Source organism: Epinephelus fuscoguttatus, linkage group LG15 (genome assembly GCF_011397635.1).
Source record: "Epinephelus fuscoguttatus linkage group LG15, E.fuscoguttatus.final_Chr_v1".
Lineage (NCBI taxonomy): Eukaryota > Metazoa > Chordata > Actinopteri > Perciformes > Serranidae > Epinephelus > Epinephelus fuscoguttatus.
The window spans coordinates 41,455,470-41,479,437 of NC_064766.1; the positions used below are offsets into that span (position 1 = coordinate 41,455,470).

Genomic DNA, 23,968 nt, shown 5'->3' on the forward strand with positions numbered 1-23,968 from the left:
ATCTGTGGGCGCTCGTGCTCGTCCACTTTTATATGGGACATACACAGGCCTGCGTAGGGTCGGGTTGGAGTGCTCCGCCAGAGCTGCTGTGTTCTTATTTATGTTCTGCCAGCAGAGGAGCTGCGACGCTGGGCAGCCAGGCACGAGGTTTTTAAGGTCAAACAGACGGAGCAGAGACAGAGGTGTTTTCATCTGGTTCATGCTGCAGCGTGTGTTGGTCGGCTGGTTAAAGTGCTGATCGCTGCTCATGTCAGTCGCTGGGTGATGGCGTCAGAAAGTATTCACAACATACGTCATGTTTGCCTCGCAGACGTGATTTTTTTAGATGTAACATGAAGTGATGACCACTCCACTCATCATTTAGTCGCTGTTGGGCTTGCACCTGCATTTATGTTGGCACTGGTGGATATAAAACAAGACCATCAGCCTCCACAGCTCCCACTAACAGTGCAGCTCAACATGCACTGAAACAAAACTAAATGAAACACGTGCAACAGCCACACCACCTGGATTAGCTGCGGCTAACAGCTAACAAGCTAATAAAGTTACCTACACAGTGACCTGTACAGGTTCTTGCTCCAAATACGTCTCCAGCCCCCCGACATCATCACAGAACATTCATCAGTGTTTCCAGGAGCTTTTATGACAAATAAAACACACATTTAACCATAAAAAGTATTTGTATTTGTCAAAACCAACCTACCATGAGTCCAGGTCCAGGTCCGAGTCCAGGTGAAGTCTGCAGGGGCTCGTCAGTGTGGCGTTCAAGTACACACACACACAAAAAAGAAAGAAATCTCTGTGGTTACTAAAACATCTCAACAAACAGCATAAGACAGAAAATAACTTGATAATGACACATGAATTAAAATCAGTGCAGCTTCCATAACGACAGGAAGTGACATCACCAACTTGTTAACTCCATTACACAGACGTTAAATTAAAACAAGTTAACTTTAGCTCGTCCACACTGGGTGCTACGCTGACTTTACAGCTGCCTTTTGTTCCTTTTGTAACATCATGTTATGAACAAACAAAAAAATTGTCTACATCTGTATCGCGATGCATCTAAGAACTGATATTTTCCCCCTAGTACCCAACGATCAGAGAAAATTATGCTTCATTTCATTGTTGTCATAATCGCTGAGTTTGTTTATTGTCTTGTGTCTGTTGTCTCCTCCATAAACCGCTGCCAGTCTGACCCAAACAGCTGACCAGCGGCATAATACTTTGTTTTTGTGTAGGAATACTTTTTTGAGAAAAAGTAGCGCCAAAGGAAAGAGCTGTCTGACAGCAGGGTAAATAATGCGGTAAAAATATATTCAATAAAGCGTCCACTTTGACTGATCTTGAGTTTTTAAGTTAGGCCTTTTTTTAGAGGCCCCACCTCAATAAACCCAAACTGTCCCTTTTAGAGAAAGTGGAGGAAACTAAAAACAAGCCGCTGCAGATTTTTGTTAATTTATAAATCAATCTTCAAACGTCTTCTCTTCACGAATATGACCTGTAAGAAAACACTCACACACTAGCAGTTTATTCCTGATGAGTACCTGCTGTGTGTAACGCTGTCGTCTGTGTGTCGCTGTTTTTAGGTAAATGGGGTGGACCTGCGTAACGCCACCCACGAACAGGCAGCCGCCGCCCTGAAGAACGCCGGGCAGACGGTGACCATCATCGCCCACTACAGACCAGAGGGTGAGACACCCGGACACACCCGCACGACACGTCACATCAAATTATTATCAGATATCCACTGAGGCTGTTAGAAGGTTTCAGGCTCTCACTAACACCTCACGTTCATTTTCCATTATGTCCTGGAAAAACCTGGAATTCTGTCGAGCAGTCATGAAAGTCGTTGAAAACCAGGAACTGTCTTTGACTGCGAACTTCCTCTTCCTGTCCAGAGTACAGTCGGTTCGAGGCGAAGATCCACGACCTGAGAGAGCAGATGATGAACAGCAGCATCAGTTCTGGATCTGGATCTTTGCGAACGAGTCAGAAGAGGTCGCTGTACGTCAGGTGAGACGACAGGCGCCGATGTATGGAGGTTCAAAATGGACAAAAATGATAAGACTTATTATGGTCATGTAGTGTTTGTATTCATAAAACCTTATTCAGCCCCAAAACAGACACATTTAAAGATGAAATTGGTTTTAAATATTTCGTTTTATTTATAAATTGATTTATCATTTTAGTTTTGCTACACCTGCAGTGTGAAGTGACGCTTCAGCAGAAGATATTTAACCGAAAATTCAAACTTAATTTTAACTTTTTTGGGGAGGGTTTAAAAAATACGCAAATTAAATAGTTTATCAAGTTATATTTAATTACTCATCTAAAAATGTCTTAGTTCATGATTAATTTATTATATGAAAACTAAAATGATTGATGATGAGAAAAAGATTCTCTGAGCTGCATGTATCAATAATTAAATAATAATTTTTTAAATGTAATTAATTAATCAGACAAAATTGAATTACAGTTAATTTTGAAGTAGATAATTTAGAAGACTAGTTTGCATGAATCAAAATAAACTGGAATAATAACATCAATATATTTATTTGTTATTGATTAAAACTGATAGCAAAGTAATCAATTAACTCAGCGGCCACTTTTTTATGTCTCCTGGTCTTCAGGTGAGGTGTGACTGGAAGCTTTGAAAACAATATTTTTGTTTCCAGTAGATTGTAAAATAATGTGTTAACATGTGTGTGTGTGTGTGTGTGTGTGTGTGTGTGTGTGTGTGTGTTGCAGAGCTCTGTTCGACTACGATAAGACCAGGGACTCCGGTCTGCCCAGTCAGGGACTCAACTTCAAGTTTGGAGACATCCTCCACGTGGTGAACGCCTCTGACGATGAGTGGTGGCAGGCCAGACAGCTGACGTCACAGGGGGAGGTGGAGGAGGTGGGGGTGATCCCCAGCAAAAGACGGTCAGTCACTCACACACACATATACACACACATATACACACACACACACACACACACACACACACACAGACATACACACACACACAGAGTCATGTGACCCGTGTTTACATGTTATAGATTCACCTGTATCACATGTTAGTACCTACGAGGCTCCTCTTGTTGTGCCTTCCCATATCTCATGAACAGCTCAAAAGAATTTCCTCAAATTTGGCACAAACGTCCACGTGGACTTAATGAAGTGATTAGAGTTTGGTGGTGAAGGTCAGAGGTCCCCGTGACCTCGTCTGTCTCATTCTTGTGAATGTGATATCTCAAGAAGGCCTCCATGGATGTCCACTTTGACGTAACAAGGAACTGATTAGATTTTGTCGGCCAACAGTCACTGTGACCTCGCATCATCTCATTCTTAGTACGGAGTATGTCAAGAAGGCCTTGAGAGAATTTTTCAAATTCGGCACAAACATCCACTTTGCACTCAACAATGAACACAAATTCTTGTGTACAAATATCTCATCAACGGCTCAAAGGAATTTCCTCAAATTTGGCAAAAACATCCACTTGGAATTACGAATGAGCTGATGAGAATAAGGTCAAAGGTCAATGTGACCTCACCAAACATGTTTTTGGCCATAACTCAAGAATTCATACACTAATCATGACAAAACTTGACACAAATGTCTAACAGGATAAAATAAAGAACTGGTGACATTTTATATCCAAAAGGTCAAAGGTCAGCTTGACTGTGACATCATCATGTTTTAATGTCATATCTCAGGAACAGAAGGGGAGACATTTGGTCAGATACTGAATTGCTGACCTGAAAACGCTCCATCAGCCTGAAATAAATCAAACGGCGGCGTCACCAGCAGTGAATAATCTCCCCAAGTATTGAATAAAAATATATTTAATAATAATCTGTGGGTCCATGATTTATGGCTAACTAACTTACTAAAGTAACTAGCTTCCTCCTTCTTCCAAGCGCAGCTGGTTGCTAGGTAACAGTAATGCCAGTAGAGACAGAGCGCAACTCGTCATAATCTGAAAGCCACGGCCCCAAAGGGGAAACGAGGCCCGCTTTCCCCTTTCTTCGCTCGTTCGCTGTCATTCTGCCTCCGCAGCCGCGCCTTCAAGTCTCAACGACTGAATTGCTAGCTAGCTAGCTAACCTTATTAGCTATAGCTAGCTAATAAGGTTAGCTAATAATAAGATGGCAAAGGATTATTTTAGCACGCTATGCCTACCAGAGAGGCAGCGGTACATAAGCTTAATATTGCCACTCTACCTCAGTTGATTGTCTCGGAACAAACGTGATGTGGAGATTCTTTTTTAAGAAGATGAGCATTTGGGCATGCTCAGCCGTCAGCCTGCTCCTACTACCGGCACACGTTGTTGTTTTGAGACATGCCTCTACATGCTGCTAGATTGACAGAAGTGTTAGAGCGGACCGCTGGAATGGACTGCTTGAATCGCGGAGCGCTGGGCACAATTATAACACAAGTTACATTCATACTGTCAATGCTTTAGCTTAACATACATAAATACAGTTAACTGTTACTCTAACAAATACATTTGGAGGGTTTGACAAAGTGTTAGCTGCACACATAGACATACCAAGTGTCAGGATCCCACAGTTTCTTCCCTGTTGAAGCCTCACGTTTTATTGCCTGTATCCACTTTTGTCTTCTCTGTTTTTCTGCTCGGCAGCTGATTAAAGCTAAGCTCTGGGTTTTTATTGGCCGTGCAGCCCACCACACAGCAACTTTTCGGCATTTGGACTGGACTTGGAACTGGCGCTTTAATGACCTCATCTGCAAGAGCTGTCTGATGTCTTTACTGAAACTTGACCTCTAACCTTCTGACCTCTTTGACCTCAGGGTTGAGAAGAAGGAGAGAGCGAGATTAAAGACGGTGAAGTTCAACGCAAAGTCTCGAGACAGAGGGGTGAGTGTTTGACTTCAGCTCCACTGCAGCAGGAACACAGTTAGATCCAGCAGTTCTGTACCATGTTAGTCTGAGGCCCATGATACTGTGAATTATGGACACTCCTCTGACTCACCTGGCTTCTGTGACAGTTATCGGCATGAAACAGGTCTCTGCAGGTTTTAAGGTTTGAGGGGAAATAAATGATATAAATAAGTAAAGTAAGCATTGACCCCCTGAAGATGCTGCTTAGCGGGATGATGAAGAAACAGAAAAACACTTCAAAGTGCTGCCAGACAGGCCTGGGCCGTGTAACGACTGTGTACGATATATCGATATGTTTTCAAGTAAGATACTGATTACGACAACACAGTTTATATCGAGACAAGTTACGTGACATAACTCACAAGTTCTCCAGCAACACTCAGAGCGACACAGAGCTGCTCCTGTGTTTAATCTGTCTGCTCATTAGTCTGATGAAGGTTTTAATATTTAAAAAGTATTTTCTAATATATAGAATATAGATTTCATTGTAGAAATTTGGATTTTTTTCGGGCTCAGGCTGAAAACTGCTGCCATGGGTCTGGCTGGACCTGGACAGAAACCGTGCAGGTTCACGTGGGGTCGGGATAATTTTTTGGGGTCCCATCAGAGCTCTGGGTCTGTCTGACTGAAATGTTGAGTTAATAATCTCACTGAAGAAAGCAGTTCTTGAATCAGTGTTTCGAAGACGCTCTTCGGCTTCACTCGGCTTGTTTCTCTGCTAACTGAAGATCCAGGCGTCGAACCTTCCAGTGATTAAATCTTTAATCCGGTGAAAAGATCTAGTTAAAAACAACTTAGACCTAAAACGTCACAGTGATGTGAACATCAAGAACGTAGTCGCACTGGAAATGTGTTAACGTCCGTCTATCTGTCTGCGGCGTGCGCTTGTGTAAAGCCTGCCTCAAATAAAGGTCGACGTTTCTTCAGACTGTTGTTTAGTTTTACTTGAGTGTCGCTGCAGCAGCAAACAGAAACTCGTCCCTGAACTTTGAACATTTTACCATGAAAGAACCAGAAGTGTTGCCCATAATTCACCAAAGGTATCATGGGTAATCTGTCGTTTAGTGCAGTCTGTATCTAAGCTCTCGCTTAGCTGCATTTAAAGGGACAGTTCAGATGTTTTGAAGTGGAGTTGTATGATATATTACCTACAGTCAGTTTGGAGAAGCAGGCTGGAGTCTGACATGGGAGCTAAACATGATCCTGCTGTGGACGGGTCGGCAACAAAACGTATATTAGCCACCTAAAAAAAATAACAGTTGACGTGTGCGCTGGTTGGAAATCACTGTCTGTTAATGTAAAGCAGTGAAAACATTCTCAACACAGCGTACACTTCAACTGTTATTGATTTCTCAGGTGTCTAGAATTAATTTTGTTGCTGACCCGTCCACAGCCGTACATTGTTGAGTTTCCTTCTCCACACTGGGGGCGTGCTGACTGACATGTACTGTAAGCGCCTCATACAACGCCGCTTCAGAACATGTGAACTGTCCCTTCAGTGTATTCAGCTCCTGTAGTGACTGATTTAATTTTGCATGTCGTGAGAATTTCTCTTCATGTGTTGTAAATGTGTGTGAAGATGAACTCTGTGTTTGAGCCGCAGCCACCTACTAATGAGTGTGTTTGACTAATGTTTAAAACCAGCCAGTTAACAGCATGTTGTTGTCGATCTCTGAGACGTTTCCTCTTCTTCACCGCTCCAACGTCTCAGCAGCCGAGCCGCAGCAGCAGCGCCTCCCCCAGCACCTTTTTTTAAAAACCGTGTGTCGCTTTAACACGCGTTGGCAAAACGCCCCGCCCAGCGCCGCCCGCCAACCCGCCCTCTAACACACCACACTGACGGGGGAAGAAAAACCAACATGCATGAGCTCCCCCCGCCGACCCCTCCGCTGCTCTCCTCATACAGAGAGAAACGCTTGACATTGATGTCTGACTGTCTGCTGCTCACAGAAACCTTCATCCTCCTCCTCCTCCTCCTTCTCCTCCTCTTCACCACTCACCTCTCTCATCCCCCCGCTCCCGCCTCTCTTTGCAGCATGTGACCTAATGATGTCATCAGTATCCAGTGAGTCCACTTAGTTTTTATGAAGAACATAATTTGAGTAGGGTTCCAGTGATACGACATTTCCACGGTACAATAACTGTCAGAGGGGTTATTGTTGGTGGAACAAGTAAAATAGATTCTCCTCATCATCACCAAAAATTCCTCAAGACCAATCGGAAAAGTTGAGCCTCTTTTTTCGACACAAACGTTTGCGCAGAGGAGTTGACTGTTTGCAAAGTCCAAAGCTTTTAAAAATGAGGAGGTGAAAGAGAGGTCAGAAAACTGAGACTCCACTCTCCCCGCCTGTCAACACCTCCAATATGTTACACTCTATATTACACTAGAATTCCTTCAGAGGTCATTGTTCAGGAGGTTTTTACAAAACAAACAGATCAGCGGTCTCCTTTATAAAACAGTGCATACTAAACACATATGTACAGACAAAAGCCAAAACAACAAAAATGACAATTTCTACAATCAGGCTTCCACCTCACCATCTGTGTCGCCAGTGCCAATATTTTTTTTTAAGTATTTTCGGCACTTTCCTTGTGGAGAGGCTGCGAACTACAAACATCAATGTCCCTATCTGGAGTCAGCTTTTGTTTGTCTGTTCTGGGCTACTGTAGAGATATGGCAGTGCAACATGGGTAATAAAATGTCTGGAAAAACTGTTATTAAAATGCCCAAAAACCGACAATAAGATGCTTAAGAAATATTATAATATGTCCAAAAACATATTATTAAAATGTTTATAAAATGTCTGGAAAATATTATTTAAATGTCAGAAAAAAGTGTTCATGAAATGTCCGAAAATTATTAATAAAATGTCAGAAAAATATCATTAAAATTTCAGAAAAAAATGTTAATAAAATGACCAAAAAATATTAATAAAAGTTATGAAAAATGCTGATAAAATGTCCAAAAAAATTATAAAATGTCTGGAAAAAATGTAATTAAAATGCCCCAAAAACTGATAATAAGATGCTTAAGAAATATTCTAAAAATATCAGAAAAAAAATTCAATATATGTCCAAAAAAGTTGATAAATTGTTCAAAAAAGGTTAACAAAATGTTTGAAAAGTGTTAATAAAATGTCCAAAAACATATTATTAAAATGTTTATAAAATGTCTGGAAAATATTATTTAAATGTCAGAAAAAAGTGTTCATGAAATGTCCGAAAATTATTAATGAAATGTCAGAAAAATATCAGTAAAATTTCAGAAAAAAGTGTTAATAAAATGACCAAAGAATATTAATACAACAGCTGAAAAATGTTGATAAAATGTCCAAAAGTGTGTTTTTTCTGGCGCTCTTGTCACAGAGGGGGCTGCTAACTATAGTTGCTGACATAAAAAGCATGAATGTCCCTAGTTTGTCTGTTCAGGGCTACTGTAGGAACATGGCGGGGTAGAAGGGGACCTGCTCCCTATGTAGATATAAATGTCTCATTCTGACGTAAAGAAAACACAACGATTATTATTTCAGCTGATTAAACACCAAAGAAAACACACTGATTATGTTATATTCCATTTCTGACAGTACGTCCCCCTGAATCCGACACACTGGAGCTTTAAGGTGCTCAGTTACCAGAAAACAACAACCACAGTCTGCCGTTCCCAAATGTTACACACTCTTAACACACACTTGAAGTGCTTTAAACGATAAAATAACTGACCTGTTTCATTACTGCAAAAATCATCTGTAAATACGTCGACCTGTACAGAGTTTTGTGGAAGTTTCATCTGAACTGTACCGATGAAAAAGGGGCTGATGATATAATATCAGTTTGGTCTGATCGGTCTGAAGTGGATAAATCACATCTCTTAAATTTCTGACATAACTGATTTCACCTGGCTGCCTAAAATCAGCGTCTCGTCTGACGTTGGCACAGAAATGTATAGTTTTGTAGCAGAAAGCCAGATGTTTTAAAACACGCTCTTATTTTAATCATCGTATAAAGACGTGTCCGGGATCATTTTGAGGACGATGTATCACCTAAATAAATTATCACGTAAACCTCATCAGAGCTCTGTCAGGGTTTATAGCTCCATTCACAGCAGTCGTGACTCTTCTCTCTGAAACCAGTCAAACGTCTTCTCTCAGCTTGTCTCCCCTGCGTCTCTGCATGTCGTCTGCATGTTCACTCTCTCCTCTTCCTGCTTCTGTCTCTGACGTCTGCTGCCTTCACTGTCACTGCGTTAAACTCAGCCTCTGAAACACTCTCCAGGACGCCTCACGTCCAGGTTCATGTGCAGATGATACCAAATGTCAGTAAGAACAAACAGCAGCTGACGTCTGGTTCCGTGGTGTGGACTGGTTTCAATGGGCAGTAAATGTTCCCACACCAGCTTCATACTGGAAAAGCACCCAATAATGTGATAATGAAAAGTGTAGTGACAACAGGGAACTTGCACTTAACACTTAATGTCATAAAACCCAACGATGTGCTGAAATGTCCTCACTGATGTTGTAGTAACAGTTTTACCAGTCATGTGGGCCTGATACCTTTGAGGTGGGTCATTTTTTTAAATTGATTCAAAATTAAATAAAGTATGTTAGTTTCATGTTAGCCTATGAAGGAAGGCAAAACAGTCAATTTAATCTCCCTGAAATGTTCTTTAACATCAAAGTCAGCGGTGATAGTGATGTGTTTCCTCAGCTTCGCCTGATTTTACGACATTTCTGCGTTTGAAAGGGTTCAAATAAAATTTAAAATTAAGAAAAAAAATTGACCTTCATACTTCAGTTCTTTAAAAATTAGAAACCTTACCACCTTTCGCTCTACTGCACCCCGACAGATTATGATGGGGCGAGGCGGTCTGACTAAAACAGATTGAAAACCACTGCTTTAACTGTTTTTAACACATGTTAATATTTTATTCTGGATACTTTTTATATTCCTGATGATTTATTCCTGATGAGGCAAAGTGTGTATCACTAAACGTGTTTTATAAATTCACAATAATGTAATAAGGTGTTAAAATGTCAATTATTCTTGGTCAGGTCATCACATACTTGGGTTTTATTACATTTTTAATCAAGTTAGGGGCATATTTATTACAGGATTGTTTCTGCACGTCTATTTATTAAAACAAAGCCTCCACAGAATGGCTCATTTATTCAGAGTATATATTTAGTCTGCAGTGAGGACATACATGGTGTCCATTACAGAACCAAGGAGATCATTTTTGGATATCTTATATTAAAAATAAAAACACACAGTAAATGAGTCAAACTAATCCGTCATGCCGTACTCACCACTTTCTGTTTAACAACAGCGCTGTTTTTAATCAAACATTAATTCTGGTCAACTTTTTCTTTTTCTTTTAAGATTCTGTCCGTAAACTCGACGTTTCCTGCAGATGTGTCAAATTAAAAGCTTATTGCCTTCGCACAGCTGGTGAAACATCTGCACAGGAAGCATTGTGTTTCGTTCAGACAGTAAAAACCAAACTGTCAAAGTAGAAACGACTGGAATTAATTGTTGAATAAAAACAGTCAGTGAAACTCAGTGCGTCCTGCCGATGTGGAAACACAGAGGAAAAATGTTGAGTTTGTATTAACAGCAAATTAAAATAGAGACAGGAAACAGGAAACAGGCAGGACTGTGACTGAAATATGCTCAGGTATATTTACCTGTAATTATAATGTATTGGTCATGTTTTGGAGGCTTTGTTGAGGTTGTTTACTTTGTTTACTCTTTAATTTCAACATGTTTCATGAGTTTTAGCTTTCAGTGTGATTTTCCTGTCAGCCACAGACTCAGAACAAAAGCGTCTCATTCTGTCCAAACCGACATCAGACTCCCCCCATCTCCTCCTCTTTTTTTATTCCATTACCCCTTCTCCTCTTCCTCCTCCTCTTCCTCCTCAGCAGTCTCTCAATGACAAGCGTAAAAAGAACCTCTTTTCCCGAAAGTTTCCGTTCTACAAGAGCAAAGAGGCGAGCGAGCAGGAGACCAGCGATGTCGACCGTAAGTATCCCAGCGCGATGTGAGGGTCGGGGGGGCGGGGCGATTGGTCGGGCGACAGGAAGAGAGGTCAGCTGGTGGCGGCGCGCTGCAAATGCGCCGGTTGTCACGGCAACAGGGCCTGGCTAAAATAATGCAACTGATCAGAGACTGCTCCTTTGGTTGAGATAATTGCTGAAGTTAGTGAAAACATTTCAGCCGTGAAGGCAGAAAATCTGGTCTGATTTCCCCCAAAATCATCTTCCTCCTCCTCCTTGTTGGAGTCAAAATGGCCGCCCTGCAGCCCTGCTGACCGGCTGCGTTCCCTCTGCTCTCTCTGTCTGTCGCTGTAACTCAGTAACGTGTTGTGTTGTTTTCTCCTCGTCGTTCACTCGGCTCTGCTGACCTCAGGACAACAGTGACGACATGCTATCCAAAGGCCACAGTAAGTGTGATTCCCTCCCACCAACACCCCCCCCCCCCAAAAAAAAAAAAAACTCCCATCAGCCTCTTGGTCTCCACCAGGATCCTTCTTCACAGTCCAATAAAAACAAATAAATACATGAAAAGGAGGAAAGAAAGAATGAATTAAATGTGATAATTTCCTTTAAAAAATGTTCTCGGAGGAACGAGCTCCTGATAACTTTGGCGTTCTGTATGTGTACACATGATGTCGGAGGGAGAACTGACTGATCTTAATCTAGAAAGTCTAAATCACTGTTGACTTACACCAGTATTTTTAGTTCTATTTCCTTTTCTTTTTTACCAGTCCTGTAACGTGATCCCCACCACGCACAATCTCCATCTCTCTCAGCTCAGCTGTTTCACCAGTAGAGACTGCCCTCTGGTGGCAGGTGATGTGCACTACAATACATTACCTCAATACAGCATCTCCATATCAGTTTAATAGAAAGAGAAACATGAATTTTTGGCAGTTTCGAAATTCATACCTTTGTGATTTCTCAACATCCCGTTACACCAGTACGTTGACTTGACGAAGTTGCTGTTATTTTGTAAAATCAGCTCCACATTGAAACTTTTTTCCTTGCTGTAGTTGTTTTTAAAATCTTTCCATATGCTTCAGTGCGTTTCATCTGCAGCTCATCTGAAGTTTTTTTCTTGTGGAATTTAATTGTTTGGCTCCAGAATAAATCATCAAACCAACAGCTGACATCTTCTGTGGTCAATAAATCCACAAGACAAACCAAAGACAGACTCCTCCAGCAGCTGTATGCCGTCGCCAAAATCAACTGCTGCTTAAGCTTTGAAATGTCGCTGCCGTCTTTACTGCGATGTTCAGTAATATGTAGAAATATTTAGACCTTGACACGGCGTCCCAGAACGTCAACAACCAACACACCCAGGGTACCTTGGACGTCATATGTGGACGTGGAAAGTCCATGACCAAACGTGGACATGTGACGAGGTCACAGTGAAGATGAGTTGTCTCAGAATATTTACCCCAAAAACTAATAAGACTGTGTTTAAGCAACTAATATCTGTTTCTGTGACAGAAGCTGGCGTCCATGTGGAGACAGTAACAGACTGAAAGGTTTCATGGTTATATCAGGACGCCTCGTCGTTCATCATCAAACTAAAATGTTAAATTAAATGTTTTGCTGAAGAGGCTGAAGTTGGTTCCTGGTGGACACGTAGCCTACCTTCCCTCCCTCCTTCCTTCCTTCCTTCCTTCCTTCCTTCCTTCCTTTCTCCTCCTCTTCGTCCTCTTCACCACCGACAGTCGAGGACCGGAGCTCCATCTCTTCACTCAGTCACAACACTCATTCACTCATCTCTCACAGCTCACAGTGTTTACATCTTCTTCTTAAACTTTCTGTACGAGCTCGTCCCCTCAGGATCACAGACCTCAGCTCTCTCAGTGATTCAGTCATTTACAGAGAGCTCTACTGATGGATGAAACTAAAGTCACAGTGTTTCTGCTTTAAACACTGACGGGTGAATTCACAAAAAATGGACTGCACCCTCTGACAGCGCCGTGAATCACCTGTAGCCTCTGACGACGCTGATGATTTTACAGTACAAACATGGCCTGAAAAGAGACAGACAGCACCTTCTGGACGGCACGGGGAAACCATACAAACAGTGAAGTTAAATATAAGAAATAAAATAAGTTCATGTTTATTACTTAATGCAGTATTTATGCCTCCGTGCCCACGGGTTGTCCGTCTGTCCCGTTCTCATGAACGCAATATTTCAAGGATGCCTTGAGGGAATTTCTTAAAATTTGGCACAAACATTCACATGGACTCAAGAAGGAATTTGGTGAACAAAGGGCAAGGTCACTGTGATCTCATCCATCGCATTCTTGTGAATGTGATGTCTCGAGAGAGCCTTTAATGAATTCCCTCCAATTTGGCACAAATGTCGAGTTGGACTCAACAATGAACTAACTACATTTTGGTGGTTGAAGGTCAAAGGTCAGTGTGACCTTACAAAACGTGACACAAACGCCCACTTCGACTTAAGGATGAACAGATTAGAATTTTGTGGTCAAAAGTCACTGTGACCTTGGGTCTGTCTCATTCTTGCAAAAACAGTGTCTCAAGAAGACCTCGACAGAATTTCTTCATATTCGGCACAAACGTCCACTTGGACTAAAGGATGGACTGATTACAATTTGGTCAGTGTGACCTTGACATTGTCTCGTTCTCATAAACTTGATATATCAGGAAGGCCCTAAAGTCCACTTGGACACAACAATGAACTGACTCAATTTTGGTGATCAAAGGACAAGGTCATTGTGACCTTGAGCCTGTCTCATTATCATGAAAGCAATGTCTCAAAAAGGCCTGTAAGGAATTTCTTCAAATTTGACACAAACGTCCCATTAGACTGAAGAATGAGCTGATTAAAAATTTGTGGTCAAAGGTCAGTGTGACCTCACAAAACATGTTTTGGCCATCACTCAAGAAATCATACACTAATTATGACAAAAACTGACACGAATGTCTAACAGGATAAAATAATGAAGTCATGACATTTTATATCCAAAAGGTCAAAGGTCAGCTTGACTGTGACATCATCATGTTTTGACGTCATATCTCAGGAACAGAAGGGGATTTAAAGAGAAACTTGAGGGGTGGGTAGAGCCATACAGCAGCGGGGTGGTAATTCTAGTTCTATTAATCAGATCCAGATCACCTATTTTCTCCTTGTCTCAAGGAGCTATGCAACGTCCGGTTGTAAATTAAATTGCAGAAAATGTTGCCCTTTCAGGGCAATACCGTCTATTGTTGCCTGTACGCTTTGCTGGCCTCACCTGATTTTACCGTCCTGTTCTTGTCCACTAAAATGAATTTCCGTCTACCATCCCTCTGATTCCATGTGAACGCAGTTACCTTTTTGCCAGTGACAGAAAAATCAGAACAATAACAAGAGAAAAAGAAAAGTGAGATATCTGCTCATGAGTACGCCTGACATCACGATGGCTCCGCCCAGCTGCCATGATCACTGGGAAGTCTGGGTGTGACTCGCCCTGTAGATGCGCTTCAGTTACCACCTTCTCTCTGAAGACGCACCTAATGTCACTGTAACTGCGTGTGACTGTCAGCACTGATCTTTGAGAACTGGACTGAGGCCAGTGTTGCACCAAATATATGAATATTATCTCATTTAAATATGTGAAAAAGCGCAGGAGCACTGAGCTGTTTGCTCAGCAGGACGGTTACAGGTACATTTCACACTTTGCAGGTGTTTCAAGAAAGATGCGGTTTCTTTTTCTTTGTGCAGGTTTGGGAGCTGCAGAAGCCAAACAGTCTTTTGTGGATTCACCTGTAAATTTCTTCCAAATTTGAGCAGAAATAATGAGCAGATTGTTTCACCGTTACATTTTGACTCAAATCTGTCGGCCTGAGATCTTAAAAACTTAAAAAACAAATATGTGTAAAACTTTGTTCTCACAACACCTTTTATTCTTTCTGATATTCACTGAAGTTGTTTGGGTTTTTTCCATCAGAGTTTGTCTTTGTGTTGAACTGAGTGTTTTGTTTTGCAGGATAATGTTCATAAGCACTGGTTAAATTTGAATGTTTTAGTTCCAAAGTACATCCACAAATATTTACACTCTGCTGAGTAGCAACAGCATAATTATTCTGTTTTACCCCCACATGACATAAAACAAAACTCAGAGGAAGAAATCAGTTTTCAAGTGTCCTTTTTTCTAGTTTATATTTTAAGGAACATTTAATGATTTTGTTTATCAACTTTTAGTGGAATCATGTAACGATGATGTGGTGATGTCATAATATCATTTCATATAACTGTTGTTCAAATTAATGATGGAAAGCAAAATCATCAGTGGAGGGTTTTGTTGTACTTCCAGTTATTCTGTTATGGGTCCATCTACCACAGTAGGTGTTATAAAGATGTTATGTGTCATTGTTTCGATTGATGGGTCTGTAAAATTTCATCACAGGTTCCCAGAATCATGTTGATATTTTTTGACGTCTCCTTTGTCCGACAAATAATCAAAAAAGAAAGAAACAGACAACAGAAGTTTTGCATCTCTGTTGATGTGATAAAAGTGAAACACTGGATTGAACTTTGATTTTACACGTGAACATTCATCTTATTGTGGTGTCATACTGTATATCAATATTTCACATATCGCAGCTGTGATTTTATCCAAATCGTTCAGCACCGTGTTCGTGGACACGCAGGAGGACGTCACGGCTGCTAGATGTGGACAGAATGATGCAGTTTGGGTTTAAAGTCATGGAAAAGTCCTGAAGGTTTATTCTGTGTTTGACATTTGATTTATTCTGTGAATGTCCTGCTGTTGTTGTTGGACTCAAACACGTCGAGTCCTCTGGGTGCAGAGCATCATGGGAAAGCGACGCTCCCCTTCTGACCCGCTGTGTCCTGTGTTTTGTTGTGATTGCAGAACATGTGACCTCTAACGCCAGCGATAGTGAAAGTAGCTACCGTAAGTGTGACACTCTGCCGTCGACGCTGAGAGCTCCGACACTAACTGCTAACTCCCTCTCTGATGTCATTAATGAGCACACGCTGCTGATTGGCCAATAACAGCATGACCTCACAAACACATACACACAGTTTATGTCCCTGAACGCTGCCTGTCTTCCTGACTGCTGCATGGACTTGAAACCAGCACAGATTTGAGACTCACAAAGGTCCTTCACTGGTTAACGAGTCACTCGTCTTAGTTTGTGTTGGCACTAAACATGTGACCTCAGAGATGTCAGTCACTTTGTAACCTCACTGCTTTCAATTTTAACAACTTTTTCTTTGCTGAAGTTCGTTAAAGCCACAGAGACCTTCTTCAAAATACACATTACAGCACAGTTCTCTGATTGTCAGAAACAAACACAATTTTACACAATGTCAATAAATTTGGTCCAAAATAAATGAATAAATATGCAGAACAGATTTTTTTTTGTCCTTAATTTTTAATTAGCAAAAAATTATTGAAGTTTTGTCAGTTTTTTAAAGGATAAGTTTGTCATTTTTAACCTGGACCGTATTTTCACATGTTGTTGAGGCTCACTTCTTAGTTAAAAAGTATCTTAAAGTCAAAGACAGCGGCGGTTAAACAGGCTGCAGTGTAATCACTCTGGGCATGTTCACACCGTCAGTGTGTCTCCACAACAAGAACCAGCAGCAACAGAAGCTGACTGTTGGGTTGCCTCGCGTCACCTGTGTCTCAGCCAAAAAGTTGCACTTGAACGCGCTGCAGTGACTCCAGCTGACGGCCAACTACTGCATATGTTCAGCCCCTGAGTGAGAGGAAATAAGTCTCCACAGCAGCAAACGTGGTCGTCTGTATTCATCATTCAAAAAGGGAAACAGGAAGAACGTTTTGATGCCAGTTAGCCAGTTAGCACACTAACAACACAATCAGAGCATATTTACGGGGCGCCAGTGAACAGTAACACAAACCATCAAGAAACGTTTGTGCTTAAGAGAAAAATGGATAAAGAAAAATAATCTTAACTAATTTAACACATTTGTTTTGGTCTCACTCCCTCTTTAGCTCTTTGTTTACTTTCCTCACTTCTGTTTTACTTCTGTTTTTCTTCTCGTGCGCTGACCTGAACTGACAATTACAGTGATTTCATTCACCGACAGGCTCTGATGAAAAAAAGATTGACAAAGGCCAACAAGACTAGTGCATAAGACGCTCGCTGACGGCCCAAAATTGACCAACAGCCAGCCGTCGGCTTGGTGTGACAGGGCCATAGGCGTCTGACATTATGAAAGGATCCCTACAGAGATAGAGCTTTGGGTCAAAGAGTCAGATCCAGAAACAGTCCTGAAATCACCGTCACCAAACCCACCAGACTGCATTTAGATAAACAGTTTAGTGTGTATAGAGGCAGCATGTTGTCACATCTAACTGGTGAATAAGAGTTAATTTAAACCAAACCAGAGCTGGTGATTGTTGGAACAGTGGAGAGATGAACCGAGATGGTTTCTGTGAGTTTTACTGTGTTTCTGTCGACTCTGAGTGAAGTGTGTTTAATGATGATAGAATGACCGTTTATCTAAATGCAGTCTGGTGGGTTTGGTGACGGTGATTTCAGGACTGTTTCTGGATCTGACTCTTTAACACAAAGCTCTATCTCTGTAGGGATCCTTTCATCATGCTGTCAGACACTTAGAGTAACAGTCTGATCCTGTCAGTGACAAACACACTTTAGGTGGGCAGACACTGACGGTGTGAACACGCCGTCTGCGGCGCTCTCTCTCAACACTGGACCAGTTTAAAAACTCGTGGCTCCCATCAGTCACTTGGACACACACACGTGAAAATAGGGCCCGGGTTAGAAAATGAGTGAACTTGTCCTTTAACATGTTTTAGACTTGTTTACGTCACCTGAAGTTTTCATGCTGTGCCTGCTATCAGTCGAGCAGCAGAGGACTCCTGAGTAAACGGTGGGATGAGTTATAGTGGAGCTGAAGCATAAAGCACCAACACCTCAACATTATATTTCACTGAATGTCGTTGATCCTCATCCTATAAATTAGACCCCAACACACTCATATTTTCAGCGTGTAGCCGTCAGCGTTGTATTTTCTGTAATCAGGTTACTGCAGCAGGAATGAAGCCGTGTTCTTATTTATGTGAATTTACAGATAATAAACAGATAAACTGATTTTACACATTAAATGCTGCAGGAATCACAGTGCTCCCTCAGTACAGACAGAAACTAACTGAAGTTAATCGTTCCTGTGATACACCTCATCTCATCCACTTCATCCCTCCTCCTCCTCCTCAGCCTTCATCCCTCGCTCTCATCCCTTCAGTTAACCTCCTGTTGATGCAGCTGACTGATTCAAACTCTCTTCGTCTTACGAACCGACATCTCTGTGTGTTTGTGTGTGCAGGTGGGCAGGAGGAGTACGTTCTGTCGTATGAACCCGTCACTCAGCAGGAAGGTGAGAAGAGCAGCCGACGTCTGATCAGAGGACGAAACTTTTGTCTCTGCTGATATTTTAAAAATAATTTCAGAGGGGTTTAAGACTCATTCAGAGTTACAGAGTTAGGGGGAGTTTATATTCTGCAGTTAAATTCTTAATAAACCTGGTGGATTTTTAAAGGTCCAGTGTTTCTGATTTAGGGGGAGAAATGGAATATAATCTAATCAGTGTCTTTTCTTTAGTGTTTAATCAGCTGAAAATAACAACATGTGTTTTCGTTACCTCAGAATGAGACGTTTATACAGTACAGGCCAAAAGTTTGGACACACCTTCTCATTCAATGCGTTTTCTTTATTTTCATGACTATTTACATTGTAGATTCTCACTGAAGGCATCAAAACTATGAATGAACACATGTGGAGTTATGTACTTAAAAAAAGGTGAAATAACTGAAAACATGTTTTATATTCTAGTTTCTTCAAAATAGCCACCCTTTGCTCTGATTACTGCTTTGCACACTCTTGGCATTCTCTCCATGAGCTTCAAGAGGTAGTCACCTGAAATGGTTTCCACTTCACAGGTGTGCCTTATCAGGGTTAATTAGTGGAATTTCTTGCTTTATCAATGGGGTTGGGACCATCAGTTGTGTTGTGCAGAAGTCAGGTTAATACACAGCCGACAGCCCTATTGGACAACTGTTAAAATTCATATTATGGCAAGAACCAATCAGCTAACTAAAGAAAAACGAGTGGCCATCATTACTTTAAGAAATGAAGGTCAGTCAGTCCGGAAAATTGCAAATCTTTAAATGTGTCCCCAAGTGGAGTCGCAAAAACCATCAAGCGCTACAACGAAACTGGCACACATGAGGACCGACCCAGGAAAGGAAGACCAAGAGTCACCTCTGCTTCTGAGGATAAGTTCATCCGAGTCACCAGCCTCAGAAATCGCAAGTTAACAGCAGCTCAGATCAGAGAGCAGATGAATGCCACACAGAGTTCTAGCAGCAGACCCATCTCTAGAACAACTGTTAAGAGGAGACTGCGCGAATCAGGCCTTCATGGTCAAATAGCTGCTAGGAAACCACTGCTAAGGAGAGGCAACAAGCAGAAGAGATTTGTTTGGGCCAAGAAACACAAGGAATGGACATTAGACCAGTGGAAATCTGTGCTTTGGTCTGATGAGTCCAAATTTGAGATCGTGTGATGGTGTGGGGGTGTTTTGCTGGTGACACTGTTGGGGATTTATTCAAAATTGAAGGCACACTGAACCAGCATGGCTACCACAGCATCCTGCAGCGACATGCCATCCCATCCGGTTTGCGTTTAGTTGGACGATCATTTATTTTTCAACAGGACAATGACCCCAAACACACCTCCAGGCTGTGTAAGGGCTATTTGACCAAGAAGGAGAGTGATGGAGTGCTGCGGCAGATGACCTGGCCTCCACAGTCACCGGACCTGAACCCAATGGAGATGGTTTGGGGTGAGCTGGACCGCAGAGTGAAGGCAAAGGGGCCAACAAGTGCTAAACACCTCTGGGAACTCCTTCAAGACTGTTGGAAAACCATTTCAGGTGACTACCTCTTGAAGCTCATGGAGAGAATGCCAAGAGTGTGCAAAGCAGTAATCAGAGCAAAGGGTGGCTATTTTGAAGAAACTAGAATATAAAACATGTTTTCAGTTATTTCACCTTTTTTTGTTAAGTACATAACTCCACATGTGTTCATTCATAGTTTTGATGCCTTCAGTGAGAATCTACAATGTAAATAGTCATGAAAATAAAGAAAATGCATTGAATGAGAAGGTGTGTCCAAACTTTTGGCCTGTACTGTATCTACATAAGGAGCAGGTCCTCGTCTACAGAGATCACCATGTTGCACCGCCATGTTTCTACAGTAGCCCAGAATGGACAAACCAAACACTGACTCTACACAGGGCCATTCATGTTTTCATGTCAGCCATTGTAGTTAGCAACACCTGTGTGACAAGAGCATCAGAAAAACACATTAACATGTTGACATTTTGTCAGTATTTTTTGGACATTAAATTAACTTTTTTGGGGCATTTTATTCTTTTTTTTTTTTTCTTTTTTTTTTTTTTTTTTTTACATTTTATCAATATTTTAAGGACATTTTATTCATTTTTTAAATTTTGGGGGGCATTTTATTACTATTTTTGGGACCATTTATTAACATTTTTCTGATACTGACATTTTTTGGACATTTTAATTTTTTTCTCCGTGACATTTGATCAAAAAAAAATATTCAATATTGTTTGGGCATTGTATTAACTTTTGAGTCGGCATTTTATTAATATTTTTGGATGTTTTATCAATATTTTAAGGACATTTTATTTTTTTGTGTGGCTTTTTATTAATACTTTTCAGAAATTCTTTAAACTGTTTTGGGGGGGCATTTTTTTTTTTTTAAATATTTTTCTTATTTTTGGGACCATTTATTAATATTTTTCTGACATTGACATTTTTTGGACATTTAATTTTTTTTTTCTTCTTGACATTTTATCAACTTTTTTCTAACATTAACTTTTTTGTTTGGCATTCTTAAGGGTATAATCAAAAAAGGGTTTTTGTGTTTTCCATGACCATAGAATGAGCTGTACACTACATGTCTAAATCTACGTACATAAATGTTTTCATGTCGGCCATCGTAGTTCACAGCCTCTCTGTGACAAGAGTGTCGAAGAAACACAGATTTTTTTTTTTTGTTTCTTGGTATAAATCAGCTGGTGTGTTTGTTTGTGAGAGGAAGAAACCTGTGGGGATCATTCAGCTCCTGAACACTGAAGGAATTCTGACCATTTATACATTTATTTTCAGGGGTTGGGTTATTTTGGGATAATTCAGCCTCATGACTTCAGTGTTGGTAAATTCCAGTGATGTATTTCTCCTCTGAGTCGTCTAATGAATCTGATCAGACTGAATTTATTCTTAATTTATTTATTATTATATTCAGATTACAGCTGGGGCACTTGAGGACAGTGAGAGCAGAGACTTTGGTCGAAGAAAAAAGTTCAGCTCACTTCTGAACTTGTGTGTATTTTCTGTAAAAGTTGATGTGTTCAAAAAGCAAACTTGTGTCTCTCCCCATGTCATGTACATCACTTCCTGTTTCCGTCCTCTCTTACAGTGAACTACACTCGTCCCGTCATCATCCTCGGCCCCATGAAGGATCGGATCAACGACGACCTGATCTCCGAGTTCCCAGACAAGTTCGGATCCTGCGTCCCTCGTGAGTCCGTGCGAATATACGGCTCAGTAAAACTCCTGAAAACATATCGGGTGAAATTATAAAGCTCCTCCTCCTTCTCCTTCTCCTCCTCCTCCTCCTCTTCCTGCCTCAGATACGACCCGGCCGAAACGGGACTACGAGGTGGACGGCAGAGATTATCACTTTGTGGTGTCCAGAGAGCAGATGGAGAAGGACATCCAGGACCACAAGTTCATCGAGGCGGGACAGTACAACAACCACCTGTATGGAACCAGCGTACAGTCGGTCCGAGAGGTGGCCGAGAAGGTACCGACACTCGTGTTCAGTCACTTCTTTAAGAAGCAGCTCAGCAGATACAATCTGACTCTTCAGCTGTTGATCGATCAACAGTAAAGCTCCAGCAGGATACTGAGATTTACAGTTTTCATCCTGTTAACTTTATTATTCAGTGGGCTGCAGACATCTTAGAATATGCATTTCTATAAATATTATGTGTAGTAAGAAATAACAACGTAGAAGAGATGAAATTAAATACATTTATTTAAAGGGGCAGCGTCGACATGAATACTGCGACTGTCCTGTTGGACGACCAGAAAATGAGCCCAAACAAACACAGCCTGCTGCTGTCTGCTGTGGAATATGGCAATAAAGCAAAATTATTACATTCAGTTTGTTAGAGGCCAACACCTCCCCAACACCACCCCAACACCACCCCAACACCTCCCCAACACCTCCCCAACACCACCCCAACACCTCCCCAACACCTCCCCAACACCTCCCCAACACCACCCCAACACCTCCCCAACACCTCCCCAACACCTCCCCAACACCACCCCAACACCACCCCAACACCTCCCCAACACCACCCCAACACGTCCCCAACACCTCCCCAAGACATCCCCAACACCACCCCAACACGTCCCCAACACCTCCCCAACACATCCCCAACACCACCCTAACACCTCCCCAACACGTCCCCAACACCACCCCAACACATCCCCAACACCTCGCTAACACCTCCCCAACACATCCCCGACACCTCCCCAACACCACCCCAACACCACCCCAACACCTCCCCAACACCACCCCAACACCTCCCCAACACCTCCCCAAGACATCCCCAACACCACCCCAACACGTCCCTAACACCTCCCCAACACGTCCCCAACACCACCCCAACACGTCCCCAACACCACCCCAACACCACCCCAACACCTCCCCAACACCTCCCCAACACCACCCCAACACCACCCCAACACCTCCCCAACACCACCCCAACACCTCCCCAACACGTCCCCAACACCTCCCCAAGACATCCCCAACACCACCCCAGCACCTCCCCAACACCTCCCCAACACATCCCCAACACCACCCTAACACCTCCCCAACACGTCCCCAACACCACCCCAACACCTCGCTAACACCTCCCCAACACGTGTGTGTGTGTGTGTGTGTGTGTGTGTGTGTATTATGTATTTTATATATACATTATGTATTTTATATATACATACATGCATATATACATGATATATTACATATTTAGAATATTTATAAATATTAATACATCTCACTGCCATAGGGAACGAGGGCGCGGGGGAACTTTAAAACATTATTTCATTTTATTTATCGTGATCACATTTACTGTGTGAAATGTCAGTTTTGTGTAATCAAACACAGAGAGGGTTGATGGTGCTGGACTTGTTCTTCTGTTGCTCTCAGGGTAAACACTGTATCCTGGACGTGTCTGGGAACGCCATCAAGAGACTCCAGCTGGCGCAGCTTCATCCCATCGCCATCTTCATCAAACCCAAATCTGTGGAGAACATCATGTGAGTCAAACTGTCTCCTTCTCACAAACACCAAACTGTAAGAACCTGGAGCTTCAGTGGTTTCTTCTTCAGCTCCCAGTTTTTCTTTTCACTGCTTCTATCTGAAACATGAACCATGTCATGTTTCATTTCATAACATCACATAATTCAGGACATTTAACTCAGAAAAAAAAGACTGTAAACATGACCGCATCATTTTGGCTCAGAACCTTATATCTATCCTGTCATGAGAGAAACACTTGTTATCATGAAGTTATTATAAAAACTGCCAACTGTGAAAAATAATACATATAATTATCATCATATTAAAACCACATGGAATTATATATATATATATATATATATAAAAATGTATATATGTATATAAAGAAATTCATATGCATGCATTTATTTATACATTTCATTAACTTTTTATATATTTTCAAAACATAATTAAATATTATTTTTATTTATAAAAAAATATTTGTGTTCAATATATTTCAAATGTATTTATGTTTTCATATATTATATATATATATATATATATATATATATATGTATATGTACATATACACACACTACATATATTTTTAAATATATAATATTTGGGAATATATATTATGAATACATTATAAATAAC

At 41.3% G+C, this 23,968-nt stretch overlaps 1 protein-coding gene across 16 annotated transcripts in view; it reads left to right on the forward strand.

The window, feature by feature from the left end:
* The window catches only part of dlg1b (discs large MAGUK scaffold protein 1b), a 185,264-nt gene that overhangs the window by 158,311 nt on the left and 2,985 nt on the right, over window positions 1-23,968 (forward strand). For 7 of the 16 annotated variants that reach the window (XM_049599534.1, XM_049599519.1, XM_049599521.1 and 4 more), the window contains 10 exons: window positions 1,593-1,695; window positions 1,905-2,019; window positions 2,755-2,931; window positions 4,806-4,872; window positions 10,815-10,914; window positions 15,794-15,835; window positions 18,259-18,309; window positions 21,440-21,541; window positions 21,654-21,826; window positions 23,240-23,349. In XM_049599534.1, the coding sequence (XP_049455491.1) occupies window positions 1,593-1,695; window positions 1,905-2,019; window positions 2,755-2,931; window positions 4,806-4,872; window positions 10,815-10,914; window positions 15,794-15,835; window positions 18,259-18,309; window positions 21,440-21,541; window positions 21,654-21,826; window positions 23,240-23,349 (1,040 nt within the window). Of the gene's footprint in view, window positions 1-1,592; window positions 1,696-1,904; window positions 2,020-2,754; window positions 2,932-4,805; window positions 4,873-10,814; window positions 10,915-11,301; window positions 11,336-15,793; window positions 15,836-18,258; window positions 18,310-21,439; window positions 21,542-21,653; window positions 21,827-23,239; window positions 23,350-23,968 lie in introns of all 16 variants that reach the window. The other 9 variants (XM_049599520.1, XM_049599522.1, XM_049599529.1 and 6 more) reach the window with 3 other exon arrangements.